Raw genomic sequence first — 18,308 nt, 5'->3', positions numbered from 1 at the left:
TAGAAATATCTAGAGTTGATTGGAAAAAGCAAAATTCAGGGATGAAAATCTTCCAGTTGTATGACTCTGCAATAAGTTGTTTTGATATGAAGCCAATGGCTAATGGAATTCACAGAATTTGCTAAGTAAGGACATTGAAAATCTTGTTGGATTACTTTGTTGCCTTATGCCAATCGTAATTGTGCTTTAGATTCTGACAGGTAAACTCTGCTGACTAATCGGCTTCCAGTTATTTTATGCTCTGAAATGTCATGGGTTAGCCAACATTTGCAAATTATCTAAGGAAAATAAATATATTCCACTTGCTTACCAGTTTTAGTAAAATAATGAAAGTAAAACATTTGTGGCTATACTTTTTCTGACACCTGAGGCTGGTTGGATAAGAAAACAATTATAGTTCCTTTTCTGGGTATAAGTCTGCTCACTTGCCCTTGGCATTTTATTTTTTCCCAAAGAGTATTTATACTCTTCATACTTTTTAAGGAATCACTTAACATACTTGAAGATAAGTATAAGTATATTAGTATGCTTGGGTAGGGAGGTGAATGTGTATAGAAAATTATATTTCAATGGTTTTGTTAGATGCTCCTATGTAGGCAGCAGAGTATTGGAACCTGGCTTACAAGAATTGCAAGTTTAAAGCACTTTGCAATTTTTAAACACTGTGACACTGGGAGAGCATTTCTGTGAAACTGTAAATTTGACAAATCATATCATATGTTAACTTAAAAGGATTTTTAAAAATCTACTTATGTTGATAAGATGTATAGTCATGCTGTAGAAGATAGGGCAATCCTAACAATGCTTTCTTAAATGCAACCCCACTGAATTCAATGGTATTTATTCTCAGATAAAAGTTCAATAGGGGAACATACTTGTCCGAGGTTATACATCACTGCTGATCATATTTTGGTTTTTCATCTAAGTTCCTTTTCCCTTACAAAAAGCTATTTGAACCCATTAATTTACAGTTGCTCCATAAATTAATGGGCTAAGATTAAAAAAAAAAACTCTCATCACAGCTACTTGGTCCAGATGGCCACTGAACAGGCTGTGAAAAGCAGGAGGACTGACTCTTGATGCAAATCTGTAAGCAGGTGTTCAGGTGATTCAATTTCCTGCATGAGGATTTTCAACATTATGGAATAAAAGGAGAATTTCTGAAAACCTTAGCTCCCTTTCACCTAAAGAATGCCATCCTGAAACTGAATTTTCGTCATGCCTTGTAAAACTGGTAAGGAGAAAGACTTGTTCAGAAAACAGCTGTTGAATCATTCACCCTCGTTGGAATAATTGCATTAACTTCAATTACTATAAACATAGCTCTTAAATTACTGAGTCCTGAGACAGAAGAAAATATGTCAATTTATTGCAAAAGAGATTATGCCAGTAAAAGAATCTAGAAATATACAAAACATTATATCTGATTAGTACAGTTCATCAGGAAAGTAATTTATATTAGTCTGCTGCCTATTTATCAAGAGTTGTGGCTGTGAGTAAAAGGAGAAGGTATTTATTGTACCATGGGAATAAACATTTTATTGAAGACGTGGTTCAAAGAAGACTGTTTTATTCTTCCAGTTTTCTTCCTAGAAAATAATTTTCTCTGCTGATCAAAGTAATTTCAAGTACAATAAATTCAGAATATGCAATATGTGCTATACAATATTTTACAAATGTTTCTGCTCCTTACTTCCCACCCCATGTTTTCATAGCATACCATAAGTTGAATACAGTTAGTGTTATTGAAACCTATATCTGGGTAGTAGGTTTATGCAGTCCTACTATTAAGGTCTTCTGGATATGGACTGATATCATCCTCAGCTATCAACACATTTTAAAAAGGAAAAAAAAAGGACTACTTTTCAATTCTGAGCAATAAACCTTATGTCAATAACTCTTAAATTGTGTTTATTAAAGATCTAGGGAGATCTATTAAAGATCTAGGGAGCCTCTTATTTCCCCTTCCTAAAATTTCTTCTTACAACTTGCACCTACTAATGTACTTGCTCTGCTGGATTAAACTGGATCAGGTTTTTCAAGCATTTCATTTTCAATTTTAACAGCAAGGCATTTTTTAGAACTGCCTAAGCAAGGTGTGAAATGTTGGGTCTGTCTCATTAACAGGTGGTTTTCTTGTTCATCTTTCTCAATGCTGATCAAAGGAAAGAAAGAGGTAGACGGTTCTCTTCCACTATTAAAAGAGATTGCTGTTACAAATCCAACAAAGCAACACTGTCCTTTCTTTTTTTCTTTTTGCTCCACATTCGGCTTGGCTATAGGATAAGACTAGCTCCAGCAAAGAAATTCAAATTTGGATTATGTGGCTGCCTCATCTTGGTTAGGATGCCAGTATTCACCTTTATGGACTGAAGGACAGACAATAGGAACAGATCATTCATGGATTGTAATTGGAAGCTGAATGCCAATCATGATAACATAGACAGCTGAAAATTACAGGATTCCTTTCATCTAGTTCCTCAGTTATTAGGATGTGGGCCTTTGAAAATAGTCCACTATTTCAATAAGTACAGCTATGGTAAAATGCGGGGAAAAAAACCACCCTTACCTTTACTAGTGGCACATCAATAACTTGAGTCTCGTGGCTGCCAGTAATTTCAGTATTTTGGAGCTTGCATTTAATGAAATTGTCTAGTCCTTTAAAAAAATATTTAATTTCACAGAATTACACATAGTGCTTTCATGACAAGCAGTTATAAACTAGATTAAAATTTGAAGTTACTTAGCCCAACTATTTGGAAACAACATTTTGATTTAAACTCTTGGTGTAAGCTAAGAAATATCTTTCATAAAAACCATGGGTGTTTTTCTCTTTTTCTTTGTCTGATTTAAAATGGTTAGAATTGTTGATTATCTGCTATATTATAAATATTCAGAATTTGGACTTACCCTTTTTTGGCTTTCAGGTGGTCGTATATACAGTATACTGTGCCTACTTAACTATAATAATAAAATAAAGGATTTTTTCAATTTATATAGAACAGGGGTGTCAAACTTGCAGCATCACGTTGTCGTCACGTGATGTTTCATGACCTCCTCATCACTAAACCAGGGTGGGCGTGGCCAGTGCATGACACATCCGGCCCGCAGGCCGCAAGTTTGACACCCCTGATATAGAAATCCTTTTCCTGTTCATGAAGTTTTCAAAAAACAAATTGCTTCCATGTTTCCACTTATTGAATTAGATTTAGAAAATATATTGTAGAAAGAACCCCTTTTCTATGAACTGGAGGTTTTGATCTCACAGATTTTTTTTCAAATGAATGAAAAGATAAGGTTCCATGTTTGCCAGTTCTGTCCTCCTTCCAGATTATCATTTCTGAAGAAATCTCTCCTGGAGGAATTAGGAACCTTGCTTAATATATTTAAGTATATTTAATGAACAAATCAAAAATCAATGCTATATTTATTCTGTGTTGGTTGATTTCAATTTTTGATTTCTGTTCACTTTCATGTGACTCTAATTTATGAGTTAGATCTTTTTTTCCTTTAGGATGTAAGACCTCCTCTAAGCAGGAGATAAATTGGCTTGGAATCTCTCATGTTAAGAAAGTTTGCAAAACTTTTTCTTCTACAGTGACTGAACTTTGTTGTATAAGAAATTATCTCAAATAAAAGACACTGTCCCTTGAGTAAATGCCTTTGTCAAGAATCTCCCTGAAAGTTTCTTATAATCGGGCATCACTCTCTTAATAATACACTTTATTTTATAATCCAAGCATATCATTTTTTGTTGCTCTTTCTAGTAAAATATATAACAGGTAGTCCTCGACTTACAACAGTTTGTTTAGTGATTGTTCAAAGTTACCACGGAACTAAAAAAAGGGACATGACCATTTTTCACACTTATGACCACTGTAGCATCCCCATGGTCATGTGATTTCAATTGGATGCTTGACAACTGACTCACATTTGGGACGGTTGCTGTGTCCCAGAATCACGTGATCCCCTTTTGCGACCTTCTGATCAGCAAAGTCAATGGGAAAACCAAATTCAGTTAACAACTGTGTTACTAATTTTACAACTGCAGTGATTTGCTTAACTAAGCAAATTTGCTTAACTCTCCTCAAGAAGCCTTCCCTGGACCCACCTGTTTTAGGAAATTACCGTCTAGTCTCCAACCTTCGTTTTACGGCGAAGGTTGTAGAGAGTGCGGTGGCATGTCAACTACCCCAGTACCTGGATGAAACCGTCTATATAGACCCATTCCAGTCCGGTTTCCGGCCTGGATACAGTACGGAGACGGCTTTGGTCGCGTTGGTGGATGATCTCTGGAGGGCCAGGGATAAGGGTTACTCCTCGGCCCTGGTCCTATTAGATCTCTCGGCGGCTTTTGATACCATCAACCATGGTATCCTGCTGCGCCGGTTGGAGGGTTTGGGAGTGGGAGGCACCGTTTATCGGTGGTTCTCCTCCTACCTCTCTGACCGGACGCAGACGGTGTTGACAGGGGGGCAGAGATCGACCCCGAGGCGCCTCATGTGTGGGGTGCCGCAGGGATCGATTCTCTCGCCTCTCCTGTTCAACATCTATATGAAGCCGCTGGGCGAGATCATCAGTGGTTTTGGGGTGAGATACCAACTGTACGCTGATGATACACAGCTGTACTTTTCCACCCCAGGCCACCCCAATGAAGCTATCGAAGTGCTGTCCCGGTGTCTGGAAGCCGTACGGTTCTGGATGGGAAGGAACAGGCTCAAGCTTAATCCCTCCAAGACGGAGTGGCTGTGGATGCCGGCACCCCGGTACAGTCAGCTGCAGCCGCGACTGACTGTTGGGGGCGAGTCATTGGCCCCGATGGAAAGGTGCGCAACTTGGGCGTCCTCCTGAATGGGCGGTTGTCTTTCGAAGACCATTTGACGACCGTCTCCAGGAGAACTTTTTATCAGGTTCACCTGATTCGCCAGTTGCGCCCCTTCCTGGACCGGGAAGCCCTATGCACGGTCACTTTGCTCTCATGACCTCTCGCTTGGACTATTGCAATGCTCTCTACATGGGGCTTCCCTTGAAGAGCACCTGGAGACTCCAGTTAGTCCAGAATGCAGCTGCGTGGGTGATAGAGGGAGAGGTTCGGAGCTCCCATGTAACACCCATCCTGCGCAGACTGCACTGGCTGCCTGTTGTCTTCCGGGTGCGCTTCAAGGTATTGGTGACTACCTTCAAAGCGCTCCATGGCTTAGGACCAGGATATTTACGGGACCGTCTACTGCCATCTTCTATCTCCCAGCGACCGGTGTGTTCTCACAGAGAGGGACTCCTTAGGGTGCCGTCAGCCAAGCAATGTCGACTGGCGGCCCCCAGGGGGAGGGCCTTCTCTGTGGGGGCTCCTACCCTGTGGAATGAACTTCCCCCTGGACTTCGTCAACTATTCGACCTTCGGACCTTTCGCCGCGAACTTAAAACCTATTTATTCCGTTTAGCTGGACTGGCTTGATTTTAAAATTTTTAATTGGCTTTTATGGGTTTTAAATTTTATAAATTTTTATAGGGTGTTACTGTATTTTAAAATTTTTGGCCAATCGAATAAGTTTTTTAAGGGGTTGATCTTAATATTATATGTACTGTTTTCTTTGTTTTTTATTCTGGCTGTGCACCGCCCTGAGTCCTTTGGGAGAAGGGCGGTATACAAATTAAATAATAATAATAATAATAATAATAATAATAATAATAATAATAATAATAATAATAATAATAATAATAATTATTATTATTATTATTATAATTATTATTATTATTATTATTATTATTATGTGGCAAGAAAAGTTGCAAAATGGGGCAAAACTCACCCAACTAATTTCTCACTGAACAACATAAATTTTCCGCTCAATTGCAGTCGTAAATTGAAGACTACCTGTACACTAATTTTAGAGTAATTTTTTTAAACAAAATGTTTAATTATTAATAGTTCAGTGCTTTTTGTTTTAAAAGGAGTGCTATTCCTTAGATGGATTCCTGCAGTTCTTTGGGGTTTTCACCCCAAAGCCATGTTTTCTCTAATAAAATTCGGTACTTAAGCTGGGACAAAAAAAAGTTATTTCTTAACATTTTAACATATTTGCTGTCTCAACATTTTTGCTGACTGCTAGCTTTGATTATTTAAAATAAATACATTACAAAAAAAAAAAGTTAGGTGCACTTTGGTACAATCGATACAGAATTGCTATAAAGCAATTTGTCAGGGAACAAAGCTATTAAAAAATAACTATAAACAGAAACCTGTCAGCTCCAGAAAATCTTGAATCAAGTTGGCTAAACAAGTTCCTATTTCCATCATACTCGTGTTATGTTCAGATGACAGAATTGCTTGGTAAGGAAGTTATGGAAAGAAGGAAAGATAAGGTTTCATTTTACTGGCCTGCTTGTCCTCTATTTTAGAACAGTTCAATCTGAATACCAAGTGAGTGGTTTACATTGTATGATTTTTAACTTTTTAGATTGAGCTCTATATGGATTTAGAAAAGGCATATTTCTGACCAAAATATCTACCACCACCACTGCTGCCACAACCACGCAATAATGCTTTCCACTTGGCTCATACTGCATTCAAATAAATCTTTATTTTCCTGAATGGATCTCATGCTCTGATAATTCCCTTACTTCCTAGCTGCCATTATTTTTTGTATCCCAATATTGTAATCATGGCAAAGCAGAATTATTGCAAAATCAATAAATGAAGAAGAAAATCAGAGCATGTGAGAAGATGACCATACATGTAAAGTCTATTCACGATGGGCCAAGAGTGATTTAGACCAAATCTTAAATTTGATACCATCTTTTAAGGTTTTCAAATCCACCAGAAGCATTTCTTTTTCTTCGCCTTTCTTCTTATTTCCTGTTTCTCAGGGACTGGATAATCAGATGGCTGTCTTTGCAGGGTCACCAAAACAGGACTCTCTTCCACTTGATCCAATGCTTTCAAAACTTGGTGAAACCTATCTTCTTGTTGCCTGAAGTCATGTTCTACACTATATAATAAAACCAGGAGGGGAAAAAATGTTTTTGTGAGTTTTGAAACTAGTTTTGAAGTTAGAAAACAATTAATTTGGAGACTGGAAAACATCTTGCCTGTAGTTCTAAACATGGAATGTTGGATTGCTTTTCCTTCTGAGAAGAATCAGTAACAGTTCATTTTATATCAATCCACTCACAATTAATGCAAAAATTGTCCTATATTCTAGTAAATCTGACAGATTAAAATGCCTACTGCAGTGAAATATTTTAGAAAAATGCAAAAATAAACACTTTAAGATTAATTTTCTAAATGCTTTATTTCATGTTAATCAGCAGTATCAAGATTGATAACCCTTGTTTAAAAATAAAGGAAACAGTTACATAAAACACATTTCTCTTTTAGGACGATGCGATTTTCTTAGAATGTACAATATATATTTTTTGACAGAACTCAAGACTGATTATTTTCCATGTTGAGATTATATTTTATATTTTAACAAGCAGTCTCTAGGAGTATTTTATGCAGCTGTAAACAAATGGTAATGTAATCATCAGGTCTTCAAACCAATTAAAGTAATTTTAATTCATTAAACCATAATTAGTTTGGGCAGAGCAAAGTATCACATTTATTCCTTTTAAAATATTTTTGAAGCTACATTTTTGTTTTATCAATGCTTACCTGTTAAGAAAGGCATTTTCTCCTGGATTAATTTCAAAAAGGATAGAATATATATGTTTTTGTTAAACTTTTAAATGCTTGTAACTTAAAATTATTTTTTAAATAGTCAGAATAATTGGAAACACTTACTTGTTGATTAATATTGCAACATGCACCTAAAAGATATAGAACCATTGATTCGGTAGGCTTTTCCCCAAGCTAGTACTACAGAATTGTAATATTTTGACTTAACTAATAGTAGTAATAATAATAACTTTATTGTCATTGTATGCATATAAACAGTATACCCATACAACGAAATTCACTTAACACCCAAAGACCAGGCACAACACACATAGCAATCCCTAAACACCCACCAACCAACCACCACAAATTTCCCACCCCTAAACCACCCAAACATCCACACAAAGACTAAGTAATGCTGTCCAACAGCTCACTGATGGTGGCCCTTTAGTTCATTGTTCAGTACAATTATAGCTCTGGGATAAAAACTACTCAGAAAATGTGTGGTCCTAGATTTAATTGTTCTGTTTAATCTAACACATACATTAATTAAACCTTATAGTCCTACTTAATAACACCTAAAACACACAAATGCTAGAAGCATTCCTTTCATAGAGCAGTCTCAAAGGCAAGATGCTCTTAATATCAGTTGCTAAGAAATGTAACTTATGGAAACTGAAAACTCATGATACCCTTGTGAGTTTTCCAAGAGATGTATATGGAGATTTTCAATCATCCAGATCATGGTTGTCCTAAAGTTGCTTTTTCCAAAATACTTTCTTGTGTTTTTTTTCTCTGAAATTTTTTTGCTTCTCATCCAAGAAGCTTCTTTAGTTCTAACTTTGGGCTTTCCAAGAGATATTTGACTGGCTATAATAAAAACAGGATAGTGGAGTTAGGTAGATCCTTCGATTTATAAATATCGTCTTGCTTTCTACAATAAATATACTTTGTACTTCTTCTTGGAAAAGGACACAGTTCATATTTGGCATTATAAAGGCCATGATATTTCTCTCCTGAATATTGCATTTTCAACAGGGTCCAGGAGAAAAAAAAAGTTACCACAAAAGATTCCAAAGGGCTGTTTTCCTTCCTTGTGATTGATAATTGAGTTATGAGATTATTATGGATTTATGTCTAATTTCTATTATTATATTATGGCTTCGATATGGCAATGCACAAAATTGTGTTTATACAATTGAACATCCCCTTATTCCAAAATATTACTCTTAGTGTTTGAAAAGCTCTCCGAATCGATGAAGATGAGATGTAGAAGGAAATACGTGTGAAGGAAATGTGGGATGCTTGGACAATGGGAACTCTGAGCATAAATCCCTTCCTTGTGGTAAGGCTTAAATCCTTTAATATCTAAAAGATTTAAAGGAAAAAAAGCAGAAATCTTAGCACATGTGATCAAACAATAAGCTAAGCAAGTAATTTAAACAGCCAGTCGATTGCAAAAGTAAGATTAATTAAAAAGCTCTGTTGTGGTATAAATAAGTTGTTAACATTAAAAAACTTGAGAGATGTGAAACAACTGTGCCTCACCCCAGAAAGGCAATAAAGAACTAGCATTAATATGAAATTCGCATCCCTGAAGTTCTGCACAGCATCGATTAGGTGTCCTGAGTTCTATGAGTTATTAGGAGATGCCACTAGACAGACTGAAGATTTCTTTAAACTTCCAATTTTCCCTTCATACTCTGCTTCTAAACTTTCTAGAGCTGTGATGACGAACCTATGGCATGCATGCCCAAAGTGGCACTTGGAGCCATGTCACCTGGCATGTGTGGCATCACCCATTCCTCTTCCGGGTTTCTGTTGTGCATGCACACGCGATGATCAGCTGGTCTTTGTGCTTGCATCAGCGCCAGAAACTGGAAGAGTTGGTCTTCCATTTTCTGGCATGAGCATGTGCACTGGCCAGCTAATTGGCGCGTGCACATGCATGGCTGTAACCTGAAGACTTGCCGACAGTAACCTGAAGAAACCGCAAGTATATTCTCCGGCGCATGCATGCCCCTGGGCAACTCCTATTCCTGGTCTTGGCACAAATGAGGGCATGCGCATGCGCATGCAAAGTGCTCCCTTTTCGGCATTCGGTGCCAAAAAGGTTCGCCATCACTGTTCTAGAGACTTCCTGTGTCCCATGATAAAAAACAAAGCATGACAATAGAGGGACCTTTGTTCTTACCCAAGTAGACTTCTTTCATAATCCTTTAAAATTGTGGTTTACTTATTTATAAAATTTATTTGCTGCCCATCTCATATTCAATGACTCTGGAGAGCTTACAACATAAAAACAACAAAAAACATTAAAATTGTAAAAAACAAAGCAGATAAAAACCACTAACAGATAAAATCATGGACGCAAGATGGTAAAGAAGGGTAGCCAGACACACAGAGGGAGGTGGGGTTGAATTTTAATTACTCAACCACCTCCAGTCTGAAGGTCTCCCATTGGGTTTCTAAGCCATCTGGCAAGCAGGTCATAAATTCTTACACAATGTAATAAGGGGGATGGGAACTAATCTCACCTCCAGAGCTAATATGTTTCAGAGGGTGGAAGCCACAGCAGAGAGGGCTTTTTTTCCTGGATCCTACCAGCTGAAATTCCTTGAATGATGGGATACGCAGCATGCCCTTTCTGCCAGCGCAGGTGGGGTGGGCCATCGGGGTGAGACAGTTCATCAGGTAGACTGGACCCATGCCCTGCAGGACTTTAAAGGTGATGACCTTGAATTGCAACTGGAAGCAGACTGGGAATCAGTGCAGCTGGTTGCCATATGATATATGGTACAATAGCAATAGCTCTTGACTTATATACCACTTTACAGCTTTACAACCCTCTCTAAGTGGTTTACAGAGTCAGCATATCGTTCCCAATAATCTGGGTCCTCATTTTACCCACCTTGGAAGGATGAAAGGCTGAGTCAACTTTGAGCCTGGTGAGATCTGAACTGCCAAATTGCAGGCAGTCGGCAATCAGCAGAAATAGCCTGCAGTACTTTACTCTAATCACTGTGCCACTGCAACTCATCCAAAAATGTTTTATAGGTTTTGCTCATTTTTTTTTAAAATTAAGTCAAGGCTTGCTTTACAACAAAAGTTAAAACTGTTGTATTGTACAGCTTAGTTCTCTCAAGTTTTCTCTATCCAGTGAGTGTTCTGCTTATAAGGCACTGAGTTAAAATGATGTACAACTGTAGAAATATATATGCAAGATTTAATTAGGAAATTAATCAATTAATACTATAGCAGATTAAGTGGTAAGAGACAGTTTTAATTGCTGAGGGCAAATCTAATCAGCAGGACTATGATTTAAGGATCCATTTGTTTATTTGGCAGGGTTTTTTGTAGTGGTAGTCTGGATTTAATAAGAAATGAAATAGAAAATAAGAAAGTTAGCCTTTCCTTGAATGAAATGGTAACATTTGTCCATTGAATTAAATCAGAAGTTCTTTCAACTTCCCTCAACATCCCAAATTCTCAGCTGCATTTAGGTTTTGTTTAAATATGTAAATATTATTGATCAGTAAATCAATCTAAAACCTATGAGCAACTAAGAATTCTTTAATTATGTGACAATTTTAATAGAAATAAATTGGATAAGATTGTAGAGCTTCTATATCTCCTCTTTTGGTAAATTGTAGATTAGTTTAATTATGATTAGTACTTATATTATAAAGGCAATGAGTATGCACAAAATCTTGTAACAAAACAAAACTTTCTAAACTAGAATTGGAAAATTGAAAGTCCCACATTTTGTGTTGGGTTATCAGCAAGGCCAAAGCACTTTTTAGCATCCAGTATAAAAGGTGAAGCTGTTTTAAAGGCTAAGAGATGGATATACTAATGTCAAAGCACTCACCCACCCTACTTACTACTTACATTAGAAGTATAAGATCCAAGAATATGAAGTAGTTGTAATTTGCCATTTATTTTATTTATTATCATGTTTACATAGTTCCTCCTCTCATAGTAAAGTGACTCTTGGTGGATTACAATATTTGATTACATTAGGAGAGCCAGTTCGATCTAGTGGTTAAGGCACCAAGCTAAAAATTGGGAGACTGTGAGTTCTAGTCATGCTTTAGTGAAAGTCAGCGGGGTGACTTTGGGCTAGTTGCTCTCTCAGCCAAACCCACATCGCAGGTTTTTTGCTATGAGAAAACACGAGGAGAAAGGAGTATTATATATGATTTGCTGCCTTGAATTATTTATAAAAATAATATTTATAAATTTATAAAAATAGTATTTATAAAAAATAATAAATTGATAAAAGATTTGAAAATGAATTAGGATGACTGTTGATTCTTCTGACCAATTTTCTAGACGGCCCAGATGAGGTATTATAAGTTGTTTTTATAATGGAACAGTTTTATTATTATTTTATGGGAGATACTGCATGATTGGGAGTTGTATGCCAAAGGAAAATGTTCCTTGACATGGAGAACACTGATAAAGGGATTTTGATGTGGGAAGTTAATGATAGGATTAAGGTTGGGCTTTCCAGAACATACTGCTTCTTGTCACTGGTCTCTTCATGGCTTACATTATAGGTAATATAACAAAAAAATAAAACATCCATTGTGTGATTAAAATGCTGATATATAATTTCATAAAAGTTCTCCAACTCGAAGAACAACACAATAAGTGAAAAGAATAACAGAATAAAATATGGCACAGGGCTTAAATATCCTTTGTTTGCCTCAGAACAACCAAGAAATATGTTCATCAAGGACTATTCCCTAGTATAAATAAATCAGTACGATAAACTGAGAATGGCAGTGGGGGTGGGGGTGGAATTATAAGGAATTCCTTAATAAGGAATTATAATGAAAAGCAAAAGTAGTGCTTTTGTCAGCACCAAGGTGCGGCCACATGTTGGGGCTGCCATTCCGGTGGGTCCGGAAGTTCTGGTGATGCAACGGCTTTCATGGCATCCTGGCTGCTCAGCTTACCTCCTGGCCACCAAGCAACTTGAAAATCCCTCTCCCGGCTTGCGCCCTCGCTGCTCATCAGCTGCAGGCACTGCTTGATGACGTGTTTGTCACCATGGCAGCCTCCCCTGGATGTTTAAGGCACTTGGACTGGCAGCAAGCATTTCTGAATGGACTGGACAGCGAGTACAGCTGGGAGCTGCTGACTGAGCAGCTGTTGAGGGTGGTTGAGAGGCTAAATAGACTGAGAGTCACAGAGAAGTTTCAAAACGGTTGTAATGATGACTAATCTGGAGAGGCTTGGAAATGGCTGGAATGTTGGCCAATCTGGAGGAGTGGCCAGCGAGCTGGGAGCATGCGGGAGTAATGCCTAATTGTAGTATCTAATGGAACAATGATTAATGAGTGGGGAGGAGCAAGGTTAAGGGTCACCTGTGGTGGGGAGCACAAAGCATTAGCTCCAACAAAATCTTCCTGTATTGCTTTATGGATGTTCGTTCATGCCAGTAAAGGATTCAAACCAGTGGTGGGTTGCTATCGGTTGTCTCTGGTTTGGGAGAGCCGGTAGCAGAGATGTTGAAACGACAGCGAACTGGTTCATTCCGACCATTATCTGGGCCCTCCTGCCTGCCCCTGCAGTATACCTACCTTTATTCCTCTGTTTTTAGCCCACTGAAAGGCACGGCATAGTGGATTGCAATGCCTCAGCTGTTCAGCCAGTCAATGCGCTTGTTTGCAAAACGCAAGTTTGGTGTGTGTGCAAGCAAAGCGAGCAATCATGTGCCAATCATGCACAAAGCGCATGTGTGAAGCGAACCCGTGGTAACACCGGTTAGAACCCACCACTGATTCAAACCATCATTTGTGTGTGTGGTGTTTTCTTTATACACCGAAACCTGACAGCTTTATTGATGGACAGGATACATCTAATGCTACTAGTTACTGTACTTTCTCATTGCCATTTTATTGTATGAAGGCAAAATAAAAATGCTGCAGCTCAATACCTTTTTAGTTCTATCTGCCTGAGGTTTTTTTTCCTTTCTCAAGAGTAGCACTATTGAGGGCCCCATTCCATTTATTGAAACAGTTTAGAATAACTATGCTTAAGATTGCATCTGGGAGGCAACAATCCTGTATCTGCTGGGAATAAACCTCATTGGATCTAAGCCCCATTGAACTTAATGAGATTTACTTTTCAGCTGATATGTATAGAATTGCACTGTAAGTATATCTGAAGCCAAGGAATCCTTGTTCAAAGAAGCAGAATAATTGTAATAATGTAATATTGAAACACATACTGTAAATATGTTATATAGAACTCCATACTGAATACAGCTTTGCTGTTAAGGCAGATTTTGCATTGGCTCTGATGCAGCTGTTCGGCTTAACCATTTTTGTTGCATTTTAATTAAAGGAGGTGATGATGCTCCTGTTGGCAAATTTTTCATTGTGACTTTATTGTTTATTAAATTGTATATTTCAGGATGGTCTTAAAATAGCCTACTATTGTATGACTTTAAAATGCAAAACTAAAACTAAAACAATTATCTGCATGAAACACTTCCATTTTAAGAGGTAGCCTTGCTCTTCCTTGTGGGTCAGCTTTGTCCATATATAAGCAATTATTTATTTTATTTATTTTTATTTATTTGATTTGTCAAGTACGTATGAGATAATATATATAGGTATAAACATGAACTGAATACATAAAATGAATATAAATAATTGAAATATTAGGACAGGAATGGTAAGCACGCTTTGTGCACTTATGCATGCCCCTTAAAAATGTTCTTATTGTCACTGTTATTGTTTTCTTGCTTTTATTCAATGATGCATTACATTTGAGTTTTCTTTTGTATATTGCCCCAGTACTGAACAATAATGGGTGAGCCAAGGCTAGATGTTGTTTATCATTATATATGTTCACATAATAAACTGTGGGACTCATTGTGTGCATCGTGTTTGGTAAAATTTTAATTTGGAGTTACTAAATCTATAATATAATTAGCAACTTTGGACATTTTTACAGAAGGCTCTTTAGATTACCCAATGTAAATGATCAATGCTTCTTTCTAAAACTAGATTTCCATTAAGAATTTTTGAGCCCTAATATTTTGTACATTAGAATAATATAATCTAAGGCAGGGCTGTCAAACTCATGGCCTATGAGCCAGATGTGTCATGCGCTGGTCACGCCCACGCCTAGTTTAGCGAAGAAGAAAAAAGTCCCGCTACGTCACATGATGACGCCATAACAATATGAGTTTGACACCACTGATCTAAGGGATACTATCTCATACTGTTAGTCTGATATGTTGGGATGTTGGGACAAAAAAAGTCCCAAATAAGAACAAGAATTAAGCCTTTCTCTTGATGAAAGTACAGTGTGCTGAGCTTGAAATATGCAATTGAAAATCCAGACCAGCATGAACTAAGGCACAATATTTTGGAATTCAGATTTTGAAAGCCTCCAAAAATTATTCACCAAATTCTAACTTTTAACATGATAGGACATAGTCCAGCATGTTTAATGATCTGATGCAGAGAAAATGTTTTGCTCTTAATCTTGGCACACTCTCTGCCTAATTTTTTTTTATATCCCTGATATACCATCGCTATAAACTACAAAAGAGTATTTCTCTATGAATCAACAAACTATGTTATCTACAATGGTAGTATTTAGCTGATTTTATCCAATTCGGGTGAACTGTTAGCGGTGCCTGTGGGAGGCTCTGCCCACCTGCCTGGACGTTGTTACATTCTGTTTTTGATGCTCTGTGCATGCACAGAAGGTTCTTTGCAAGTGCAGAGGTATCGCACATCAGCAAAGTGAGCAAACACGTGGGTGCTCACATTTGCGAACCAGTTGCCACCACTGATTATTCACTATGCATTAGGTGTACTGACAAATTCATGAGACTGTTAACGTAATAAATATGGAACTTTCTGAATATATATGAACATTCAAATTGCAATATATACTAGAATTCAGAAAGCTGAAACCCAGATTTAAAATTCATGCAGAAATGGCAAGATTAGAAAGCTACTTTGGACAAGTATGTATACTAAGCAAAGATTTGCAGAAATGTCTCACTATGATAACAATAGAGATATGCTCTGGAATATCTGTGTAAATTTTATCAAGTTCATAAACAATGAAGCTGAATTCATTATACAGATGTTATATATATATTTATCTTCAACCAATCCAATGTTCTTACATATATATTTGGTTAGTAAAGTATAATCTCCAGAAAGAAATCAGTTTGTACCTCGTTTAACTAAGATACATGATAGACAGATAGATACAGTACATAGATAGACAGACAGACAGCACTTAGTTCTATAAGGCTTAGTAGCTGGAATCTTGGACCCAATTCATTCATTTCACACTTTTCTTTCATATAGTTCTGATATTGGACAACATATGAATATATCTAAAGCTTATGTACGTGAGTCTTAACAATGTTTATACATTGCTTCTAGGTAGGCTGAATATTTGTTCTATCAATGTTATACTAGTGCATCTCTTTTTTTTCCTTTTCAAACCATTTATATTGTGCTCATTGATTTGAATTCTTCAGTCAGGGACCAGATCACAGGTCCAGAAGGAGCATTTGGAAAAAAAAAATCTTCAGATTTACCACCTGGAATAAGAAATGCTGCCAGCATGAGTTAAAATGGGAAAAGTCCAGCAGCAATGTGCATTTTTCTTAGAAAAAGTTGTTTGGCCAACATGGAGAACAGAACGTTGAGTTTTAAAGGCCTTGAGTGTACTGAATTATGATTATTATGCTACTTCACACATGCTTAATTTCATTATAGTGGTAATGTCAGGGGGCTCAGGGACCACACTTAATATAGTCAAGGGGAGGGCTATAGTGAGTTAGCTTATGTTGCGAACATGGGAGTGCTAGGAGTTTTGATTTTTTTTCCCCCTATGATTTTTGAGAACTCTTTTAGGGAGTACACATAATTTGTTTTCTTTAGTTTCTGCCTGAAAAATAACAGGATATTATACCATTAATTTTTGTCTATGTCTGGCTCCACGAACTGCAAAAGTGGGGCTGCATGTGGTTGTGGGGTTCATTTTGCTACTCCTGTTTTTCTGATAGAAAAGCAATGTAAACCCACAATTTCATTTAGTACCTAGAAATCTGAGAAATAGTGAACTAGGTTTTCATTTTGAGGTAATTAAAAACTTGTAAATTTCAGGAAAATAATATCTTTTTGTATTTGGATTTGCTTTAATCTTAACTAATCATGCCTTCCCTCTGTATATTTATTGGGTTAATGTAATCTGAATACTGCTGGCTATTAAATATCCACAGAAACACACAAACACACTGAGCACAATTTCTTAATTAAAAATTTGCCCAAGCCAACTTTTTTGCTTCCTTCAAATCTTACATTTAGCATTCTTAACAATTCTTACTTGCTGCCCCTCTGAAGCTAATTAGATGGCAAATTCTCCCTTATGTTTATAGTAAGCATAATTGCAAGTCTTAAGGGTATTTTCTTTCTCTTCTCATTAATGTGATTCAACATAAAACTATATGCTGGTTTTGTTCCTATGGAGACATTGACCTTGTAATTTCAAAGTGGTATAGCGAGAATTTAACTAGATGAATCATGTTAACATCAATCAAAAGTTAAATAATAAAGAGATAATTAATTATTTTTATAGGATTTGATGCCTGTTAAATAACTTCAGATGAAATCCTGGACATGTTTACTTATTGCTAAAATTTGCTTCCTGCTCTCAAAATTACCAGCTTAATCTACCCATTGCACATAGAAGCACAACAGTTACTTGTTCTGAAGTTGTTTTTTTTAAATTTTTGAAAAAAAACAACTATGCTTATTAGATCATCTAGTTCTGGATTTGTCAAGCTGCTTGGGACCAAGCAAAAGATTCCCCTGTAGGGGAGAATTGAATAAATAACTATTTAAAAAAAATAAGTTACTTGTGAATAGTATTTAGTTTCGTATTTATTTATTGTTTCTCCCTTATAGAGAGAGATCTTACCAAACAAAAGCAATTATTTGCATAATTACAGATATACTCAGAGAATCACTAGAATAGAAAAAGCCCCCTTCCTCCTACCCTGACTTTTCAAGCTCCCCTGCCTCTTTGCCCTCTGGAATACGGCCTCTCCCCCCTGGGAATCCAGACTACACAGGGCTGTTACTATAGCCAGCAATAACATTTAAAAGCCTTGACTGATTAATCAGATAAATATATTTAAACGAAGCAGTTCTTTTTCTTAAACTATAAATATGCCATCTCACCTCTTTGGCCAGATTTGCTGTTTGATCAATTTGTTTATGTATTTAACGCCTACTGCCACCATTAGCCTCTCACCGACCAGTGCGCTCTCACAGAGAGGGCCTCCTCCGGATACCGTCAGCTAAACAATGTCGGCTGGCGACCTCTAGGGGGAGGGCCTTCTCTGTACCTCTGGAACGAGCTTCCTCTGGGGCTTCGTCAACTCCCCGATCTCAAGTCCTTCCGCCGTGAGCTGAAGACGCTGCTGTTTCGAAGAGCAGGACTAGCTTGAACGTAGTTTTAAACTTGGGATTTTAAAAAAAAGGGTTTAAATGAGGTTTTAAATTTGTATTTAAAAGTTAGAGCATCAATTGAATTTAACTGTCTATTCTTTTAGCTTTTTATGTATTATATGTTTTTCTGTTGTTTTTGACTGTGAACC

The 18,308-nt window shown here is 37.0% G+C and overlaps 2 protein-coding genes across 3 annotated transcripts in view; one reads left to right on the top strand and one right to left on the bottom strand.

Annotated features, from left to right (window-relative positions):
* DOCK2 (dedicator of cytokinesis 2) overlaps nt 1–18,308 on the top strand; it is a 366,602-nt gene that overhangs the window by 143,826 nt on the left and 204,468 nt on the right. The window lies entirely within an intron of this gene.
* Nucleotides 6,203–18,308, bottom strand: part of INSYN2B (inhibitory synaptic factor family member 2B) — a 32,195-nt gene continuing 20,089 nt past the window's right edge. For both annotated transcript variants that reach the window (XM_058169298.1, XM_058169299.1), the window contains one exon: nt 6,203–6,986. In XM_058169298.1, the coding sequence (XP_058025281.1) occupies nt 6,806–6,986 (181 nt within the window). In that variant the 3' untranslated portion in view covers nt 6,203–6,805. The remainder of the gene's footprint in view (nt 6,987–18,308) is intronic.

This window comes from Ahaetulla prasina, chromosome 2, assembly GCF_028640845.1.
Source record: "Ahaetulla prasina isolate Xishuangbanna chromosome 2, ASM2864084v1, whole genome shotgun sequence".
NCBI lineage: Eukaryota > Metazoa > Chordata > Lepidosauria > Squamata > Colubridae > Ahaetulla > Ahaetulla prasina.
Note: the sequence above shows the minus strand (reverse complement) of the source record. Positions and strands in the feature narration are given on the sequence as shown.